At 35.5% G+C, this 21,759-nt stretch overlaps 1 protein-coding gene across 1 annotated transcript in view; it reads right to left on the bottom strand.

Moving 5' to 3' along the window:
- The window catches only part of iars1 (isoleucyl-tRNA synthetase 1), a 95,101-nt gene that overhangs the window by 30,777 nt on the left and 42,565 nt on the right, over nucleotides 1-21,759 (bottom strand). Inside the window, exons 17-25 of the mRNA XM_067388770.1 lie at nucleotides 21,334-21,420; nucleotides 21,116-21,199; nucleotides 19,410-19,554; nucleotides 15,400-15,520; nucleotides 15,219-15,310; nucleotides 11,744-11,821; nucleotides 9,394-9,515; nucleotides 7,202-7,304; nucleotides 7,028-7,111 (exon numbers count right to left, since the gene is read on the bottom strand). Coding sequence (XP_067244871.1) covers nucleotides 7,028-7,111; nucleotides 7,202-7,304; nucleotides 9,394-9,515; nucleotides 11,744-11,821; nucleotides 15,219-15,310; nucleotides 15,400-15,520; nucleotides 19,410-19,554; nucleotides 21,116-21,199; nucleotides 21,334-21,420 — 916 coding nt within the window. The remainder of the gene's footprint in view (nucleotides 1-7,027; nucleotides 7,112-7,201; nucleotides 7,305-9,393; nucleotides 9,516-11,743; nucleotides 11,822-15,218; nucleotides 15,311-15,399; nucleotides 15,521-19,409; nucleotides 19,555-21,115; nucleotides 21,200-21,333; nucleotides 21,421-21,759) is intronic.

Below are 21,759 nucleotides of genomic sequence, written 5' to 3'. Positions count from 1 at the left end.
CTGAAATTACAATACCACAGTAAGAAATGAAAACTGTGACTGGCATTTAAAAATCTCTTTGTGCAGCCGTCATATTCTAGCTGTGGAAATAACCATCCAACGCAAGAGGTTTTCCCGCTGATGACCAGTGAGTGGACAGCGCAAAGGGATAGTCGGTTAACTACACCAGTAGGAATTACATCTCACATACTGGATAAGAACTGCTCAAAGCTGCCCAAACTGATGATTTAAAACATGCAATCATCCATCCTGATGTTAAATATTTCCAACGAACACCCGCAGAAATGGTCGAGCACCTATACAGAAAAACATTAGATATTCGTTTGAACCAAATAAAAAATTGATTGCGACTTTCAGACACGACTTCCTTCTCACGTTAATAGTTCATTTAATGTCAGAAGACGCAACATCTGGATCAACATGCACATTCCCAAATTTCTACATATCCAAATTATTGTTAATATGTAATTCATTTTTCCAGGAGCTCATTGCTTCTACCTTCAATTAAACTGCTAACAGTGATTGTAAATTAATTGCCTAAATTATTACATTATTTGCTAAAATGCATTCTCTAAATTGTTGAAATTTTCACTTTGAAACGATATGTATTGTGAAAAGCGCTATACAAATAAATGTGAATTAAATGGAATTGATTGCATGTTTTTCTTGGTGCTCTTTTTATGCTTGTATTAATTTGATAAATTATCCACTATTTATGGACAGCACTTTGGCCCATTTTTATGGTTTTGTAAGTGCTTTACAAATAAAAATTGAGTTGAGTTGAATTAATGCGGGTTCTATGGCATTATTATAATGAAAAATGTCGAGAGCGCATTATTGTAACGCAAGCACATCAAATGCACCAGAAGGAATGTGCGAGATTCCCTCTCGCTCAGATATTACATGTGCGTTGTCCTCCTGCATGTGCAGCTGTGGATCTAGAATTGTCTTCTCTCCAGGATTTAATGTTGCCAGAAGCACAACATTATAGTGTGGGCACTCAACGCCAGAAACATTATTCGGTGTATATACCAAGTTTGGTAACAAATGCAAAACAATATTTACATAGCGTCATATCTACTGTCCTGCAACAGATCAGTAGCGAGGTGGTCACCCTATTTACTGGCTATGACTCGAAAAACAAAACTTATAGACAAAAGACACTTTTCCACTCCTCAAAACAAAACATTAGCCTTTATATAGATAGATATATGGGTCAATGACGTGACGTATCTTTTTTTTTTTTTTTTTTTTCCCAGAAACATCAGGTCATTCGGTGCAACCGCTATAAAACATGGAAAATGATGTAATATTTTAAAAACTTGTACTAAATATAAAATGTTTGTTATTTTGCTAGATAGCTAGATATCAGCCTGTTAGCATTGTTCGGTAAAACCGAATTTCGGTGACAAATTTTGTCCATCTTGTAAAAAATGACACAAGCAGTGTCACTTATTCATAAAGAAAACACTCTTATTCAAAGAACCAGTTCTTTATTTACCCTTGCATTGCAAACAAGCAGAAACAGTCCAAAATGTGGGTGGCACTTCATTAAGATAGACAGGGCGGAGTTATGAGATTTGACTGACAGTTTGAAGAGCCAATGAAGGTATGAGGTTCAGTCAAATGCTCTTTTTAGTATCTATTTCAGTGTCAGTGTTTCTGAAACACCTCCATCGTGAGTTTACCACAAAATTCCTCATTTAAATAATTCATATGCAGAATAAAGGGGCGGGGCCTGGTTGAGTTAGTTAGTAGTGTGTTGAAACTGGCGGTTATGGTAAGGGGTGGGACATTTCCCAAACACCAATCACAACACGCTGCTCCAGCCGACCAATCAGAGAGCATTGTGCTTTTCAGAAGGAGGGGCTTCATAGAGACAGGAACTAAACAGAGCGTTACTGACAGACTGGGAAGAGAGGAGCTGCAACAATGGAGACTATGAGGAATATACGACTTATGAAAAAAGAGACAAGTTTTCAGCCTGACAGTGATGATATAAAGTTTTAAAGCACCTGTGAGAGAGACATGAGTGAGGGTTTGTGTTTGGTGTATTGCAGTGGGAGATGGTTCATTAAATCAGGTGACTGCAGCGTTTGTTGTGTTTCTCACATTGTGAGAGCAGAACGGCTCAGTTTGTGCCTCCACTGCGACGGCTCACATGTTCATCTGGGACACGAGTCACAGAAGCATCATCTGAATAAAACATGGCATCTAATGAACCACACAGAGACGGTGCTTTACACCAGCCGAAAGGAAGCACTTTCAACTCTCTGTGTCACCAACAAATTCATCACTTTAAGAGCGTTATGTCATAAAGAAAATCTGATGCAAAAATAAAAAGCAGTCTCTGAACGTCAGTGAATGGTTAAAACTGCATCTCAGATGCTGCTGGATATGAATGCATTTAAACACCTGATTATCTCTCGCTAAATAATGCAAAGCGAAATGCAACTGGAAAAACCTCCAGTTTCATCATCTTTCATCCAGGTTATTTTCTCATGAATATATTTGTGAGCTGAGCGGGTCACGGCGAATACTGAAGCTAGCGCTGGGATCAATGGTGTGCGTGTGGCGTGTGCCGCCCATTGCTTTCTCCACGGGGGTGTTTAACAATCGAGCGTGGCAGACACGGAGACAGAGGGGCTAATTTTAGCTCGGAGGCCCAGCCCACCCATAAATCATTGCGGCAGGGGCTGGAGATGAAGGACACAGGTTGAGCGTCTGCTCACACACTCACTGCACGACGCGTGTTCACGCGCACAGGAGGATCACAGTGACGCAGCCACCGGTACATGCTTAGGTTAACACATTTGCATAGAGCACCACACCAGCAGAGGGCCCTGCTGAGCTGAACAAACACTGAAGTCACCATTAAATTCACAATTCTTATTTTTTATTGGAATATTGCAGCGTTTACTCTAAGTGATTTATAAATGCACATCATTATTGTTTTTAATTCATGTTTCTAATAATCTTGAATCAGAATATCTTCTCCTCCCTCTTGCAGCATCTCTACCTGTCACTCACATGAGATCCACCAATAGCAAACCACAACCATCCAATCAATTCCCCACAGACAAAATCAAGCCCCGCCCTACATTTGTTCTTGTTTGTGAAGCGTTTCACTCGGATATACGACACAATAGAGAAGAAAAGGCTAGTGCAACTTTGTGGTGTAGTTTGGCATTTCTAAATTATAAATATATTCATGATATTTATATATTTGTTACATTCAATCAGATTGAAGGACAATTCTTTCAAAACTGTATTTTTTGCAAGTAAATTTAGGTATCTTTCCAAAAAAAAACAAAAAACGAAAGGACACTTGGAGACTCCAAAAGGACACCAAATAACCAAATGATACAAGGAGTCCATATAATTCACACATTACAGAGCACAACTTCTCAGAATTCAGTATACAGTATGTGTATTAGGGCTGCATGATATTGGAAAAAACTGACATTGCAAGATTTTGTTTTTTTTTTGCAATATTTTGCGATATGAAAAAAATGACCAAATAGCTCTATTTGGAAAGAATGCATTATTCTAGAATCATTGGGGTGATTTTGTAGCTGAGTGAATACGCAAGGAAAATAATATAATGATAATAAATATAATAGAACAAAGATTCAAATGAAATAAGTGAAATGCTTTATATTTTCAGGTAAGTCTAACAGTATTCAGGTACAGAAATTGAACAGTCAAATGTAAAATAACACTGCATAGTCTTCACTTTGTCTTTTGTTGTTTGATTAACATTCATGACAGACAGCAGCAGGAATGTTAGGCTGCTGTCACTTTAAGACTGAATGTTCGGATCCAAAATATTGTTCACATCCGGTTGTCTTTCTCACTTAAGCCATAATCAACTGTGTTTATGAGGATACTCAAACTTTTTTTGCACGTACGTGTCCATTCAGGCACAAATAGACGAGGAAGAGAATGGCATTCAGTGTTCACGTGCATCTGCACGGCTCTGTGTTTGTGTGAACAGAAAAACGCTGCACGTTCAGAATCGAGCTCTCTTTCGTGTCTTTGTGCACTCAAATGGTTTAAAATCATAATGTTTAAACTGACAGGCCCTAAAACATGTTCAAATGATAAACTTTCATTGTATGATGGTCAAACTTTGCAATTAATCCGAGAATCACGTGCGTTTTGAACTATTGTGTCTGGTCTGTATGGATTAACAATCCCTATACTAGACAACGCACATCCTGCGATGCAACCATAGGGATGCACACATGACGATTTCAATGCTAGAACGATATATCGTGCAGCACAGGTATGTGTAAAAAAACAAACAAACAAAAATAAAAACACAAGCTACCTTGACCTGACTGTATTATATGCCTACTACAGTACATGGATCCATTCAGAATTACTAAACAAAGTAACATTCACATGACAGATAAAAACATCCTGAATGTGCGTGGAAATAACGTGAATGTACTGAAATGTGTCTATAAATATACGAGTTATATATATATATATATATATATATATATGAAGAGTTTGGTTCCAAAACGCGCATTTTTAAAAAAAAAAATGAGTTTCCACCAAAATCAGTATTGTCTGGTCGGTATTGAAAAGTAATTTATTAATTTTGCGCAAAATGCAATATCCGTCGTGTTGTTCTGTCATGTTTTCTCCCTTTCTTTCCAAAACACTAGTCTCCCGTCTCTTTAATCGGTAATGACAAATGGAGACATAATTAATTTATAACTTTAACAAGAAGACTTGTTAAATTCATTTGGGGAGTGACGGCTGAATGTATTTTTAGTCAAATGCCTGTATATAAGATTAGTATTGACAAAGTTCAGAGGCTGTCATATATGTGAAACAACTTACTTTGTTGTGTATTTTCAATATGAAAAATAACTTTTATATTGATGGATTAATTGCATTTTGAAAAAAAAATAAAAAAATTGCATTGCAATTGGATTTATTGCGTTTTGGGGGAAAAATAATCAGTTTTTATAATAAACCTTTGAAAATCAAAATCTAGATTTGCATTTTTAATGTTTTATAACTAAAAGATGCTATGTGAAAGTTTGAAACCGAAAATAGTTGTTTTCATCTTGTGCCACTTTCTTGGTAAAGAAAACACATTTTTACTCAAATTAATAAAAAATGGATTTATAGCGTTTTGGAAGCAAACTCTTCATATGTTTGATACATTTATGGTTGTGGTTCTTTAAGTTTGCTCACTTTTAAGTTCTAGAACTTCAATTAAGTCTTGAACACGCAGCGCCAACATGTGAGCTGAGAAGAAAAGTGTCTCATCTTCGAGGAACTGCGTTCAAGCCTCTACTGAAAGCAGACAATGCCGTCTCTCCTTCTGCACTGAATGCATTTTGAATTGGCCCGCCACACTCTCAAACCTGCCTTTCTGAAAAGCCTTGATAAATATGCATGAGGTGAAATTACCATAATGAGCTGTCTGAGAATACAGAGCTCTCCAACACAGTGCTGACTAAGAACCACCACTGCAGGTCTCTTTAATTACAATTTTACCAGTAAAGAAACAGCCTGATGATATCTGTAATGCTATTATAACTAGTATTGTGAATAAATTACTGTCAGACTATAACTGTTAACGGGTCTTTTTTTTTTTTGTCCAAAAGCCTTAATAATAATAATAAAAACAAAGATATGACATCCAAAGTATGTAAGGCTGTACAACTAGATGTCTTATATTAAATCCAAAAGGTTTTAATTATATTTTTATACATATAAAGGTATTTTAAAGTGTCACAAGGTCATTCGGTTTAACTGTCCAAAGGCCAATACAGACATTTCATTTATGATTAAAATATCTTAAACTGTAATAAATGTATGTATTTTTTTTATTCTGGCATGATTTTATAACATCAGATATCAACATAGTGCAAAATGGTATTAAAATTATGTTTAGAAGTTGTCGCTTTGTTATGAGAAAGAATGAATTTCATTGATGTCATTCGGAGTAACCGATATAAAGGGACCGTTTTGGATCAAGTCATGCGGTCAGTATCATGTGACAGGATGTGACATCGTTCAGACACCTGCAAAGGACCACATGGTCATGAAGCAAAGTAACTAACTCTCTCTTAACTATTTGATAAATTCATGTTTTCTCTTGATCATACGCATGTCCCGAAACATCAGGTCATTCGGTGCAACCGCTATAAAACATGGAAAATGTTGTAATATTTTAAAAACTTGTACTAAACATAAAATAATTGATTGTCCTTTTGCTAGCTAGCTAGATATCAGCCTGTTAGCATTGATTGAAAATATCGTCATTCGGTAAAACTGAAATTTTGGTTAAACCAAATGACTTTTTTGGTGACAAATCTTGTAAAAAATGACAAAAGCAGTGTTAATTGAATATAAAAACCACATAATCTCATTTCAAAATTAATTATATCTCCATTATTGTTTTTTTACACTTTTAAAAACCTTATTCATCATTGACCCAAATAATAATTAGACTGTATCTGTAAATAATTTACTACTAATTTTAGTTAGTACTCAAAAAGTAATTACAGATATGTGACACTGGAGCACAAAAAGGGTCATAAGTCACATGGGTGTATTTGTAGCAACAGCCAACAACAATATTTATTGTATGGGTCAAAATTTTTATGTTCCATGAACATATTTAGTAAATTTCCTATCGTAAATACATCAAATTTATTTTTTGTGAGTAGATATGTATCGCTAAAGACTTGATTTAGGCAACTTTAGAGGCGATTTTCTCAATATTTAGATTTTTTTGCACCCTCAGATTCCAGATTTTCAAATATTGGTATCCTAAAAAACCTTAAAATCACAATCAAGCTTAATTATTCAGCTTTCAGATGATATATAAATCTCAATTTCAAAAAATTGACTGGTTTTGTGGTCCAGGGTCACATATCAAATCACTGGTCAGTCCTCATTCTTTGTATTTTAATGGGAAAGAGCGAGCCATTAAATGATGATAAACGACAGGAAGTGTGTGCTGTGATTGTGACACACGTGTGACACACACACTGACCTCCAGGATGTACTTCTGCAGGGACTGGATGTCTGCGAGAGCCTCGGCGTCCTGATGGATCACCACCACCTCCTTCAGCGGATACTGGAAACATCCACACACTCTCCGTCAGACGCATGCAGTGATATCGATCACACGGCAGAGGGTTTACCAGCATAATGAAGCGGCTCTCACCTTGACGGGCAGGGTCTTCCTGTCTCTGATCACACGGCCCAGCTCGATGACCGACTGCATCTGAGAGACGGCGTTCTCGATGCGCTTGTCAATCAGAGACTCCCTGCCAAACACACAAACACGCATCAAGCAACTGTTTCTGGGTTACAGTGAAAACGCAGTTCATCCGCCAAAGCGGTACAAACTATTGAAGAGAAGGAAGATGTTTAATCAGTTAATGAGCCCAGCGTCCTCTGGACGGCCTCCACGTCTCGGACGAACGGTCACCTCTGTGCTTATTAATACACACAGACCACAGTAATACGGGACATTAGGTGAATTTAGAAAAGCAGCAGAGACGGACTGAGGAAGAAAAGACCTTCAGAGCGTTTAACTGCTGGGCGGCACTCAAAGCAGTGCGCTCTGGTAAATGTGTTTACAGGTTTACAGCTTAAAGGACACGCTAAATCATTTCAGCAACACGCAAGGACACGTAAGGACCTTTCTGCCCTGAGCGACGCATTCATCACACGCTAAAAACACGAGATTCGCTCTCGACTGGATGCAGTTTTATTTCTGGGGTTTAAACTGAAACTTTGCAGAACATCTGATGAAGTTCATTAAATGAGGAAGGAAAAACAATTTTCTTTCATCAGACAGTCTCTGAAAGTATCAGTTCTGGCCTGTCAAAATGTAAATGAGGGCATCTTTATGTGGAATCACATTTTAATGAGTTTAATCTGCTTCAGCAGTCGTCTGCATATCAATCTGTTCACGCTCCCTAACGCCACGAGACACACGGTCGCTGCGGTTTCCTTCCGTTCAGCTGTTGATGGAAACGCTGGCATGAAGTCCAGCTGCTTACAGATAAACTCCAGAGTCTGCTTGTGTTCGACTCAAACTCACTTCCAGGTTTCAGAGCTAATCTCATCACGTCAGGAAAATCATTTCATTTAACTGCACTTTAATTAGGTTTTCAATTGTGTTTTAATTATTTATTTGATTATTAATAAACAACAATAAAAATAAAATATTTTAATATTATTTAATATTAGATTTATATGTTTTTAAAATTTTATTATTATTTTTATATTATAATTAAAGTTACATTTTCAAATATTATATTTAAAATTATTTATGATTAATATGAATAATAATATTTATATACATATTTTTTATTCTACTATTATAATTAATGTTCAAATGATGTATTGTTAATATAATAGTTATAGATTTTAATAACAATATTTATACAACTAATTTAAGTTTACTATCATTTACTATTTTAAGAAAACAAGTTTGAAATTATTGTGTTATTTATTTTGTATTACTAAATTATAATACTAATAACAACATATATTTTTATATATTTATGATACATTTATATATTTTAACTCTACCATAATTATTTACCAACTTATAATTAATGAGTTAAGTTTTTAATTGTGTTTTAAATGACTGATTATTAATAAACAACAATACTAACAACAATATAATATTTTAATATTATTTAATATTAGATGTATATATTATTTTTATTAATGTATTTATTAATAGATTCATTTTATTGTATTGTCAATTTATGATTAACATTAATAATAATAAAATAATAGTATATTATAATATATACATTTACATATATATATATATTTTTTTTTTTTTTTCTAGTATACTTTTTATATTACATTATAATTAGGTTTTCTATTGTTTTTAAATTATGTATTATTAATAAATATAATAATAGGCATAACAAAAAAATAACATTTATATATTTTAATAATAATAATTATATATTTAACAATCATTATTTTAAAAAGTTTAATTGTTTTTTTAAATTATTTATTTATATTACTAAATTATAATTATAAATATAATATTACAAAACATAATTTTACCTTGTAATTGATGAGTTAAATTTTCAATTATTGTTTTTTGTAATTATTTATTTTAATAAATAATAACAACAATGATAATATATATATATTTTTAACTCTATCACTATTTTTATTTTGCAATTAATGACGTGTCATTAAAAACAGTAGACTTTTATTCGTCTAATTGAACGAAATGTGCAAATGCTGTGTCATATCTATAATGGCCATGAATATTGTTTTATATTAAATATGTTATGATAGGAAAGAGCACTGATATGTTTGCCTAAATGTGCAGCACTGATTGACGTGAAGATGATTTGTGGCAATTGTAACGTGTACCTGACATGTGGCAGCATGAGATAGTGAATACTTCCTGTGTCCTTCTCCTCCACTGACGCCGGGTCGATCAAATGACGCAGGTTCTGGTACATCATCTCCGTTATGAACGGCGTGAAGGGAGCCTGAGCAGAAGAAACACTTCATTAGTGCATGAACACACAATCCACATGACACTGAAGACACAACGATCAACACACAAAGCCAAGATCCGTTTTGTGGTTTCCTTCGCTCTTCAACATCTTTCAGCTTCAGCAATAAATGTGCAATGAGGCTCCTGTGAGGCTTTATGAAGATTCACTTCAACATTAAGTTGTTACTCAGAATCAGTGAGGAGGAAAATGGAGCATTGACTGCCTCACACCCTGCTTATCTATCAAATGACCTTTCGGGTCAGTAATTAATTATTGCCGTAAATGAGCTGCACTGATGCCCTTCCTTCACAGTTATGAAAAGATGATCAGCTCTACATGAGGACGACTATTACACTGCAAAAATCATCTTCTCCGACTGTTATTTTGTTTAATTTTCCAATAAAAATGAGTAAATGATGACTGAATTATTATTTGAAAACAACTCTCATGCAAAAGGAGTTGTGAATCATGAATCATTCAATTACAAGGACTTCAAAAAGCCTTAAATTGATTTCCAGGGGCATTTTTACCTACATACTACATTATTAGATGTATGCATCACCTTTTAGGTCAAATTCTAACATTCAAATTAAATTCTATTAGAATAATAGCACAGTATAGGGCTGTTATTAGCAATCAAATGAAATCATTATCAACAAAATCCATCTTTGCAATGCAGAAGTGAGAAGTGAGAATTGGCATTAATATATTTACACAGCATTTAACATTTGTCTACATAAATTTAATTCAATATTTAAATATGAAACTAAACTGCCAGTAGGGGGCAGCAAGTCACTGTCTCAATGAGTGAGTCATTTATTCAACCGATTTGTTCAAACGACTGATTCATTCAGAAACTAAGCAAGTGACTGTCACTGAATCATTAATAAAACCGATTCATTCAAAACGCGGATTTAGTAAGTGTATATATATATATATATATATATATATATATAAAATAACATTTCTGTCTGTTGCACGGAGGCTGTTCTGCTATTCTTCATTTTAAAAATTTCATTGGCGAAATGAAGAAAAACGAACAATATTGTGTCTAAAATGTGACTCACAATGTTAACTTATTGTTCATTTAACTGTTGTATAAAATATCACATTTGCAATCGTTCCGATTTGGGGAAAACAACACTCTTGCTCGTGTGATATTGTATAACTACATCATTTCATATTATATAATTATAAGACAAAAACTCATCGGGGCAAAAATGCTCACGTATCTTGAATTTTGAGGGCAAATAACTGCATACACGACAAACTCAATGTCAGTTTGCACATCGTTAAAACATATACAGTGGCATGAAAAGACAAAACAACAGCAGAATTTATTCAAATAACCCCATTCATAAGTATGTGAGTTTCAAAACACTTATGACGTAACAAAGCCTCGTTTACTGAAATCACATGACTTTGGCAGTTTGATACACGATCCGAACCACCAATTCAAAACAAAAAATTCATAAAGCTTCAGTGTTTTGAAATCGCCCATCACTAGAGATTGTTGAATAACGTTGTTTTTTTGGCACACAAAAAGTATTCTCGTCGCTTTATTACATTAAGGTTGAACCACTGCAGTCACATGACTGTTTTAATGATGTCTTTAGTAGCTTTCTGGACATTGAAAGTGTTAATTATCTTGCTGTCAATGCAGGCCTCACTGAGCCATCGGATTTCATCAAAAATATCTTAATTTGTGTTCTGAAGATGATGAAGGTCTTACGGGTGTGGAACGACATGAGGGTGAGTAATAAATGACAGAAATTAAATTTTTGGGTGAACTAACCCTTTAAAATAATGACAATTATAGTGTCAACTATTCCGTTTATTATTATTTTAGTTTGTTATTCATTCATATTCTTTTTTGTTTGTTTGTTTTTGTAAAGCATAAACTTCACAAAAATGAGTTAAACTGATGCTTAAAATCTATTATCTTCAACAATTCTGCATTTCAAGTAAAGGATTGGGTTTTTCTTTAATTAAACAGGATTTTTTTTTTTCAGTGCACAACAAAAATGTCCTTTATTTTTTGGATTCAATCACAAAACTTCCTCAAGCATTGCTACACTTCTGTATTCAATCATTTCATCACGATCCACTGAGAATGACCACATTGCTTCTTTTCTTTTTGAAGCGAGTACATTTGACTGCGTTCTGAGCACTTCATTTCAGAGGGACGCGCAGGAGCTGCGAGCGCTGGCGTGACTCACCATCAGTCTGCACATGGAGAAGAGCACGCTGAAGAGGGTCTCCAGGGCACGGATGCAGTCTTCAGTACCACTCTCACCCTGAACACAGAGAGAGAGAGGGAGAGAGAGAGAGAGGATAACAGCTGCAAGCACTGCTGACTCCTCCGCTCTTAAACCACATAACACGCAACACCCTGCCTCTGCACCGCAGTGTCACAACACGACATCATGTTTGAGCCTGCAGGTCCAGCTCTGTGTTTACTGTCTTATTAACAACAGAATGTACAGAGACACTCTATAGGAGAGAGAGCTGAACACACACTGAGCAGGATAAACTGAAAAGACAAATAAAGCCCAGATTTGATGCTGATTACGCAAGTTTAGTGCATCAGTGAGGTGCAGTTTCCTCAATATTAGAGAATGCAAACAGGCTTATGACATACACCTGGGGCACACCTCATTTTTAAAGTGGTGAAAATCAAGTTTTTAATGTTGTTTATATGTGTATGTGATGTATTTAATATGCTTTAAGACAAACCAAGTGCAAATTCACAAGTCAATGCTATTGCTGAGTATTTTCTCTTTAATACTGCAGTGATCTAAAGACAAAAAAGTGGTTTCTGACGTCACAAACTACCTTGTAACCAATCACGTCAATGTGCCGGTGGGCTTTAGCATATCATTAACTGACCGCGCAAGGGAGTCTTGGTATATTTTTCTGTTGAGATGAAATATCGGGTAGATTTAGCAATATAGTATGATGCATGATGTATATTATGATGAACTATACGCCTTTCGTGAGTCGTTCAAAGCGTTTTTAGGAAAAGATTGTTAGAAAAACTGTCTGACTCGTGAATGTGAACATGGTTTGTGTAACATTAGCAACACATTATTAGCTGTTTGATAACAGTCAAGCAAAACGACAATCATATTAAATACCGTTATGTGTCTGACGTTGTAAAAAGCGATACCATTTTGCACCGTTTACTTCAGTAAGTTGACCGAGTGGATCTCTGACCCCGTGCAAGTGAGTGGAGGCGGGGCTAATTATCATATTCATAGATCCATATATATTTAATGAGGCAAGGGTGTAGAGTTACATTCAAGCTATTTTTTTTTTCAAGGAAAAAGCATTTAATAATGTAATTTTGGTGATCAAAGATGAGTTTTAAGGGATAAAATTATTGACTAAAGGGGGACTTTGTGAGTCTGACATATTCTTATTTATCAGAATTCATAATGATGAGATCTAACAATGTTCAGGACAAATTAGTAAATTTGTGGTATTTAGGGATGCTCACATTGACCTTTTAACCGTTAACCGACAGTAAGAATTTTAACCGATTAATACTATCAGTTAAACGTTTTTTTTGCTTTTTTTTTTTTTTGCTGCATGGTTAAAGAAAAATATGCTATATATGCTTATTTGTTAAATCGCGGGGCGTTTCACACATGCCAGACATATTTCGCATATTTCGCAACAAGCAAAATGAAGCGAGCGAAAAGAAGTACTGACCATTTCGATAGAAAGGGTCAGGCGCGCCGTTGGCACGGGGGACAGGGGGATCCCCGCAGTTTTGAAAAGACAGAAATCGACTCCCGCACTTTTGATAAGTGCTGCTTCAATCAGTCACAATATATCATATTTTAGCTTAGGATATTTTCTTTCAAATGAGACCATTTTCACGTTTCTGTGAGCTTTCGTTCATAAATAATCAACTGTTTTGTCGCAGATGTGAAGAAGAGGAAATGCGCTCTAGAACAGAGAAACACGCAATCTCCAAGCAATCGATCACAGCGTGCTAACGTTTTTGGGACAGGTCGATGGTATATAAATCGTGGCCAAACGTTAGCGTTTGTCAATCAAGCAAAACCGTCCATTCAGAAACCAAGAAATTTGACACTTTAAGGTTGACACTTTTAAGAAATTTGACACTTTATTTTTTTCTGTTGTCAGAAACGCTGCAGGTGCGTGACAATTTGATAATGTGAATCCAGGTTCTGTTGTTTATCTGTTCTATGCTGCTGTTTAAATAAACCCGTGGAAGACACAGACACTCGTCAATTGTATTTTTTATTTAATGTCATATATATGTCATATTATTATCATATAGGCTATACAATATTATAATCTTATCAGTTAACGGTTAATAATCGGATAATGAGCGTCGGTTGTCGGTCGAGAAATTTAACCGAAATGAGCATCCCTAGTGGTATTGGAATATTTGAGAAAATCTCAAAAAATTCAGTTACACTATTTTACCGTATCTTTGTTACACTGTAATTATACATTTAAGTACCGAGTAATATTAAGTAACTACATGGACTTACTATAGGGTTTGGTTTAGGGTTAGTTGCATGTAATTATGCATATTTTATAGTTATTATTATAGTAACTACATGTAACAATGACACATTAAGTGTTATCAAAAACTAATATATTCTATATTTTCTTTATATGCATTTTGTGTGTCTGTGTAATATATATTACATCTATATTAGTTTATACTGAAAATCTTTGGTGAGATTTGAAGAAAGCAGGTGACATCATAGAAACCTGTTTCCACCTGGTATTAAGATGCGTTTTGGTCGATCGGATCACAAGTAGATGAGGGAGACTCATTCCTGTTTACACCTGGTGTAAACTTCTGTCCTGATTTCTTCGAGAGTAAATGTATGTTTTTTTGTTTGGACAAAAAAGCTTGTATGTCAGAAATCAGGAATGGTGAGAGAACATTATGCTTGGTACATTTTTCATCTTCAAACCAAACTTGGGTCTTTAAATCCCGTCTGGCTAGAGCGCTTCCCATAATGTTTACACTTTAGATCCGTATGTGGAGAGCAGATGGTGTTTAGTGGCTGTTCGGACACATTTGACCACATGAGCATTTACACTACGAAAGCAATCCGGTCGAATGTGTTTTCAATTACATCTGGAAGTGGTCGAAGGTGGACAAGCTCAAGATGTTTTACATTAAGTTCACACTTGTATTTAGTGTCGTCCACTTGTGATCGCATACCAGGTGGAAATGGCCTAAAGTCAGCACTTACAGGCAACGTTTACTGGAGATTATAAAGAGTAAAGATACTGACTCTTTTGAGAATTTAACTATTTTGTATGTGAATGTTTAAACGAACTCAACTTTACATTCTAAGCATCACTCAAATGTGTACAAATAAACATAATAAAACAAATAAAATGGTTTACTAATGCATTAGTTCATATGTTTTCATAAAATGTAGCTCACAACACCTTTCCTTCATTAATTTCGTTTCTTCTTCCTTTCTCTCTCTCTTTTCTTCTTTCTTTTTTTTTTTGTAAAAGGTCCAATTAATGACATTCATGGATGATAAATAAATATTTTTATTGATCTGTGCTCTATATAATGGTTTTCATGCAGGTAACTATTAGCCCAAGGATGACATTAATAAATATGAAACATGACTGGGATATTTTGTGATTCAACTGACTGTGTGTAAGTCATATCTCGCCTACCTTCAGTCGCCGGCGGTTCGTCCGCACATACCAGTTGGTGAGCATATCCACGAACTTGACAAGTTTGGGAACCACCGTATAGAGTCTGTAGGCTGGAAACACAAGCACACGTCTATTTCAGACTGTCCTTTGTTGAAAAATCACGTCAAGTGCAGGAGTTGTGTGTTCATCAGACGCTCACCTCCCATCTCATCTCTGAAGAACTGAATGAGCGACTGGGTGAAAGACTGGATCCATTTGTCCATGATGTTCTCGCTCACGCTGGCTGTCCTCTCGTTGTACAGGAACTCAATGGCCTCCTCCTAATGAGTGCAGTCAGCAGACAGGCGTGAGTGAAGGGTGTGTGTGTGCTTCCTAACCTGTTCTTGCACCTGTCAAACACTGAGACACATCTACTCCACTGACTCTGAATGGGAAGTTTGGTAAGCGATCATGGCCCAGCCAGATACTTTAGAAATAGTAAGCAGTTAAAAGAATAGTTTATTTAAACTTTTTTGTTTTTTTAGAAGAGCAAATCTCATTTGAGCTTTCATTCAATTCAAATATGACACATCCATGCTGAATTCAAGCATCTAATACATCAGGTATCACAAACTTTTTGACAGATGAACGCCTTCACTTGAAGTTCTTCTGATATGTTAGGATCATTTAAAAATGTAATATAATCTTACAACCCCTTCGCATGTGTTATTTTTTGCTCACCAAGACTGCATGCATTTGGTCAAAAAAACCTAATCTGAAATATTATTACAATCAAAGCTGAATTTACAGCATCATTACTCCAGTTTTCAGTGTCACATGATGATTTCCTCAATGTTGAAAACAGTTTCATATTGCTGTGGAAACTGTGAAAGTTTTTGTTCAGCTCAAAAGAACAGCATTTGTTTGAAATAGAATCTTTTGTAACATTATAAATGTCTTTACTGTCACTTTTGATCAATTTAATGCATCCTTAAAAAAAACAAAAGATTTAAAGGGACAGTTCACCTAAAAATGTAAATTACGCCCAAGCCATCCTAGGTGTATATGACTATCTTCTTTCAGACGAACACAATCAGATTTTGAAGCCCAAAAAAGTGCATCCATTCATCATAAAATTAATCCAGGGGGTTAATAAAGGCCTTCTGAAGCAATGCATTTTAGTAAGAAAAATATCCATATTTATAACTTTAAAAAATAATTTTCACTGGCTTCCGGCAACAGCCGTATGCAAGTCTAGTTCTGGCAGGAGAGTGACCTTGACCCAATGCATGACGTAATGACGAACTCGGAAGCACAGAGGATAGAGCAAAACAAAACACCGGTCACGAATTAGAAATCTAAAACGACAGAGGTGTAAAGTATTTGAGTAAATGTAATTAGTTACTGTACTTGAGTATATTTTTGGCTACTTTGTAGTTGTACTGAATATCAAAGATATTAGCAACTGTTACTCTCTACTTGACTACATTTTTGAGCAAGTAAATATACTTTTTACTCCAGTACATTTGTGATGAGTAATGCAATCACACATTACATTTTGCATGACACCCAACTTATTCTGCAGCAGTTTGTTTCTGATATAAAGAAGCAATATCGCCATCTAGGGGTACTGAAGGCATTATATCTGGTGCGTTTTGCCTTTACCCATCTAAACTTGTCAACAAGGATAACTTTACGTGAATGTGAGTGCATTAGCAGGTAGTTTCTTAATTGCAGATGTTTTATTTATTAGATGTTGAAATGACTGCAGCTGGTGATGAGGCTCAAACCAGCACATACTGTAGACTTTGACTATTTAATTTTACTTAACATTGTTTTATTTATCCGCTATATTGACAAGACCGTTTTGAAGGATTTTGGTTTACTTTCTGTGCACTTGAGCTGAACTGAGACCTGAGAGTTTGTAGACGTTTAAAAGGTTGTTGTGTTGACCTTGATTTATTGCATTATTGAGGTGTTATTCAGTTTTATTTTGATTTTAGAAAACAAACTTGATTTCTCATCTTACAACTCATTCGTTTATTATTTTCACCGGCATGTCTCTCAGGACTAGTGCATCTCTGAGCCTACATTCAGCAGGAGTAAAATACTTCAGTACTGTTAAAATCAGATACTTCATGACTTTTACTCAAGTCATATTGGAATTGGTTACTTGTAATGGAGTCATTTTCGATGTAAGGTTTCAGTACTTTTACTCAAGTATGGTTTTCAGGTACTCTTTACACCTCTGTAAAACGAGAATTTTAAAGAGAAATGTTGGAGAAATTCACTTGAGTTTGTTGTACAGCCATATTTGTCATCATGCGTCGGGTCAGAGGTCACTATTTCGCCAGAGCTCAGCTTGCCAGGATCCAGTGATTATAGTATATAAAGTTTTAAATATGGATATTTTTCTTACATCACTTCGCTTCAGAAGGCCTTTATTAAACCCTGTGGAGTCGCATGGATTACTTTTATAATGGATGGATGCATTATTTCTCTTTAGCCAAGTGTTCACATAATGCATTTCATGTCAGATCAATTGCACGTATCTTTGCTTAATGTTATGAACAGCAGCTACGCTAATTATTTTGCTTAATTTTGCTTTTCTCTTTTCTGTGACTAGAGGACATCAGCTTCAGTTTGGATCTAGCCTCTTAAGATGACCAACACTTATGAAGAGACGGCGCCAACTCCTGCGAAGACCTCAGAAGATGCAACATGCACGTTCCCAAATTTCTATACAACCTAATTATTGTTGATGCATTTCGTTTTTCCAGGAGCTCATTGCTTCTACCTTAAAATTAAATGCTAACAGTGATTGTAAATTAATTATTACAAATTATTCTAGAGCGCATTATTTGCTAACTGCATTCTTCTAATATTGTAATGTTGACATGCATTCTCTGTAAAGCTGCTTTGAAACGATATGTACTGTGAAAAGCGCTATACAAATAAATGTGAATTATTTGGGATTCAAAAATCTCTTTGCGACTTAAAGTTCACAACTATTATAAAGCTTGAAAGAGACAGATTTTTTTTAATATAACTCCAATTGTGTTTGGCTGAAAGAAGATAGTCATATACACCTAGGACGGCTTGCATAGCACTGAAACTGCTCTTGTAAAGGTACTGAATGATTTACTACTCTGGTTCTCTCTCTATACTTTTGCTATTTGACCTTAGGGATCAAATGGGATCAAAAAACTTTGATCCTGTTTCCCATGATCTACTTATTTCTCTCCTTTCAGATGTGGGTATTTATGGTGCTTTCTTATCTCTCTGACAGACAGTTCTACATTTGCATCTACATGCAGGACTTTCGATCCCCTACTGCCCATTTGAAGCAAGGAGATCTGTTCTCGGCCCACTACTATTTATTATATACATATTACCACTGCGTCAAATCTTGTATCGACATGGTTTTAATTACCATTTATATGCTGATGACATTCAAATATATATCTGTAGACCAGCTCTGCTTGTGTACATGAAATAAAAGAATGGCAAACCTCTAATTTTTTTAATTAAACATGGACAAAACTGAGATCATTATTGTTGGAACCCCGTCACTCACCATCAGCATTTCTGTGAGATAGCTGCTACTATCTTTAAATCATGCAATAATGTTAAAAACATATTATTTTTGATCCATCTTTTTCATTTCTGGCTTTCTCAGTATCCCCGAGTATCACCTCGCTTCGACGGGGGGTAGATCATTCAGCGTTGCTGCACCAAAATGATGAAATTCACTCCGCTGTGTCAATAATATCTCTGAATTTAAATCACTACTCAAAACCCATCTGTTCTCTGAATCAGTTGTAAATTACTTCCTACATCTATGTGGTTTTTTATATGTTTTCTTTTGCATTTTGTGTCCTGTTTTTCATTGTGCTTTATTCTAATATTTCACTTTGCTATTGATTGTCATTTCCGTGCTTTAGTGTGATTCGTTCCAAGTGCAACTGTAATTATTATTGAGGGTGAGTACATGATGGGGTAATTTTCATTTTTGTGTGAATTAACCCTTTAATTTCATTCCAAAATAAATAAATAAAAACACACTGACACCGAATGGAGAACTGTATATGGATCAGGATTGTAAACGTCAGATTTGCTTGTGTTTTTCCCCCTGCTGTTCCTGGCACAAAACACTAAACTAAAGTAAAAGTGTTGCGCTGACAGAGTTGAAGAGCCTCATCAAAGAGCATCTGAGCTCAGATCACGTACCTTCTGCAGTCTCTGGACGTTCTGCACCAGGAAGCGGTAGGCGTTGTACCAGGGCAGGAAGACGTCTTTGAGCACGTCTCTCACTCCCTCTTCTTTGAAGCGCAGGTTCTCGGCACGGACCACGGGAGAGTTGATCAGATACAGTCTGGAGGGACAGAAGCGGATGAAATCAGAACTGAAGGAACACGAGGAAGATCTTTCTTCTGATTGAAGAGCATCTTCACTTTCAGAGATGAGTTCTCTGACCACATTAAACACATGATGGGAAATTATGAAATTATACATTGACAACCGAATGTATCTGTCATATTCTCATTTGTTTAATTTAAAATACAGTAATATTGTGAAATATTATTACAATGTAAATAAGCGGTTTTCTATGTGAATATATAGTAAAGTGTAATTTATTCCTGTGATTAAAGCTGAATTTTCAGCATCATTACTCCAGTCTTCAGTGTCACATGATCCTTCAGAAATCATTCTAATATGCTGATTTGCTGCTCAAGAAACATTTATGATTATTATCAATGTTGAAAACAGCTGTGTACTTTTATTTCAGGATTCTTTATCTGAAATACAAAGCTTTTGTAACATATAATACACTACTGTTCACAAGTCTGGGGTCAGTAAGATTTTTTATTTTTATTTTTTTGAAAATAAATTAAAGAAATTAATACTTTTATTCAGCAAGGATGCATTAAATCAATCAAAAATGGCAGTAAAGACATTTATTATGTTACAAAAGTTATATTTCAAATAATTGCTGTTCTGTTGAACTTTCTATTCATCAAAGAATCCTGAAAAAAAATATTGTACACAATAAATGTTTCTCGAGCAGCAAATCATCATATCAGAATGATTTCTGAAGGATCATGTGACACTGAAGACTGGAGTAATGATGCTGAAAATTCAGCTTTGATCACAGGAATAAATTACATTTTACTATATATTCACATAGAAAACAGTTATTTTAAATTGTAATAATATTTCACAATATTACAGTTTCTACTGTATTTTTAATTAAATATTTGCACCCTTGATGAGCAGATGAAATTTATTTTTAAAATCTTACCGTGTCCAAACATTTGACTGGTAGTGTATATGTGTGTGTGTGTGTGTGTGTGTGTGTGTGTGTGTGTGTGTGTGTGTGTGTGTGTGTGTGTGTGTGTGTGTGTGTGTGTGTGTGTGTGTGTGTGTGTGTGTGTGTGTGTGTGTGTGTGTGTGTGTGTGTGTGTGTGTGTGTGTGTGTGTGTGTGTGTGTGTGTGTGTGTGTGTGTGTAATACATTCTTAACTGAGACAAAAACATTGAATCATTGAATTAGCGTTTTAAAATGATTCGCTGAACCCCAGTTTGTAAATGGTCTACGATCTTTAGTAACTTGAATGGCCAATTTAATTCAACAATGTTGATTAAATCTATATCAACATTAAAATAGCATAAAATATATGGTAAATATTCAATGCATCACACATCCCTAACGTTAAAAGGCATGTCAGTGTTTAGTGTGCACTGCTCCATATGGATGGATATAAATATGTTTTTATTTATTACCCATATGCTCATGTCTCAACTGTGCTTCAGGGGGAGTTTAAAATGGATCACAGATTAATATTAGTAGATACTGTGAAGGCAGCAAAACTAAAAACATGATAATTTTGGAGGTCACTCATGTTTGTGTTCGAATCATCAGTGCGTTTCGCTCACCGGAGCGCGTCGGCGCCGTAGTTCTGCACAATCAGGCTGGGGTCGGGGTAATTCTTCTTACGCTTGCTCATTTTCTGTCCATCGCTGCACACAGAACACACATGCACATGTTTCCAGGTCAGTGGGTCATTAACACGTGCTGAACTAGTACTGTAATTCTGCCTGAGGACGGAGCCTGACTGGCCCCAGCAGAAGCCCGCAGGCTGTGTGAGAGTTACCTCGCCAGAACCAGGCCGTTGACGATCACGTTCTTGAACGGCGGTTTACCAAACAGAGCAGTTGAGAGCACGAGTAACGTGTAGAACCTGCAGCAGAGGAGCAGCACACAGAAACACAAGCGTTATGTGCTGAATATACTGCATGAACACTTCATGTACAAAAGCTTGAGTTCCTTGATGCAAGTTGCATCAGCATAACAATAGAAGTTAAACCCAAAGTGTTGTTTAATAATGCATCCAATTAGTAACATATAAATAGTGAAAAGAAGAGGACCCAAGACAGAACCCTGAGGAACACCAGAACTGATGGATTTGGTGGATGATTTGTGCTTCTGGTTTATAACAATTTGTTGCCTCCCTGGACAAATAGGAGGAAAACCAGTCAAAGGTTGTGCCAGTAAATGCAATTGTTGAAAGCTGTGACAG

Source organism: Chanodichthys erythropterus, chromosome 6 (assembly GCF_024489055.1).
Source record: "Chanodichthys erythropterus isolate Z2021 chromosome 6, ASM2448905v1, whole genome shotgun sequence".
NCBI classification, from domain to species: Eukaryota; Metazoa; Chordata; class Actinopteri; order Cypriniformes; family Xenocyprididae; genus Chanodichthys; species Chanodichthys erythropterus.
Note: the sequence above shows the minus strand (reverse complement) of the source record. Positions and strands in the feature narration are given on the sequence as shown.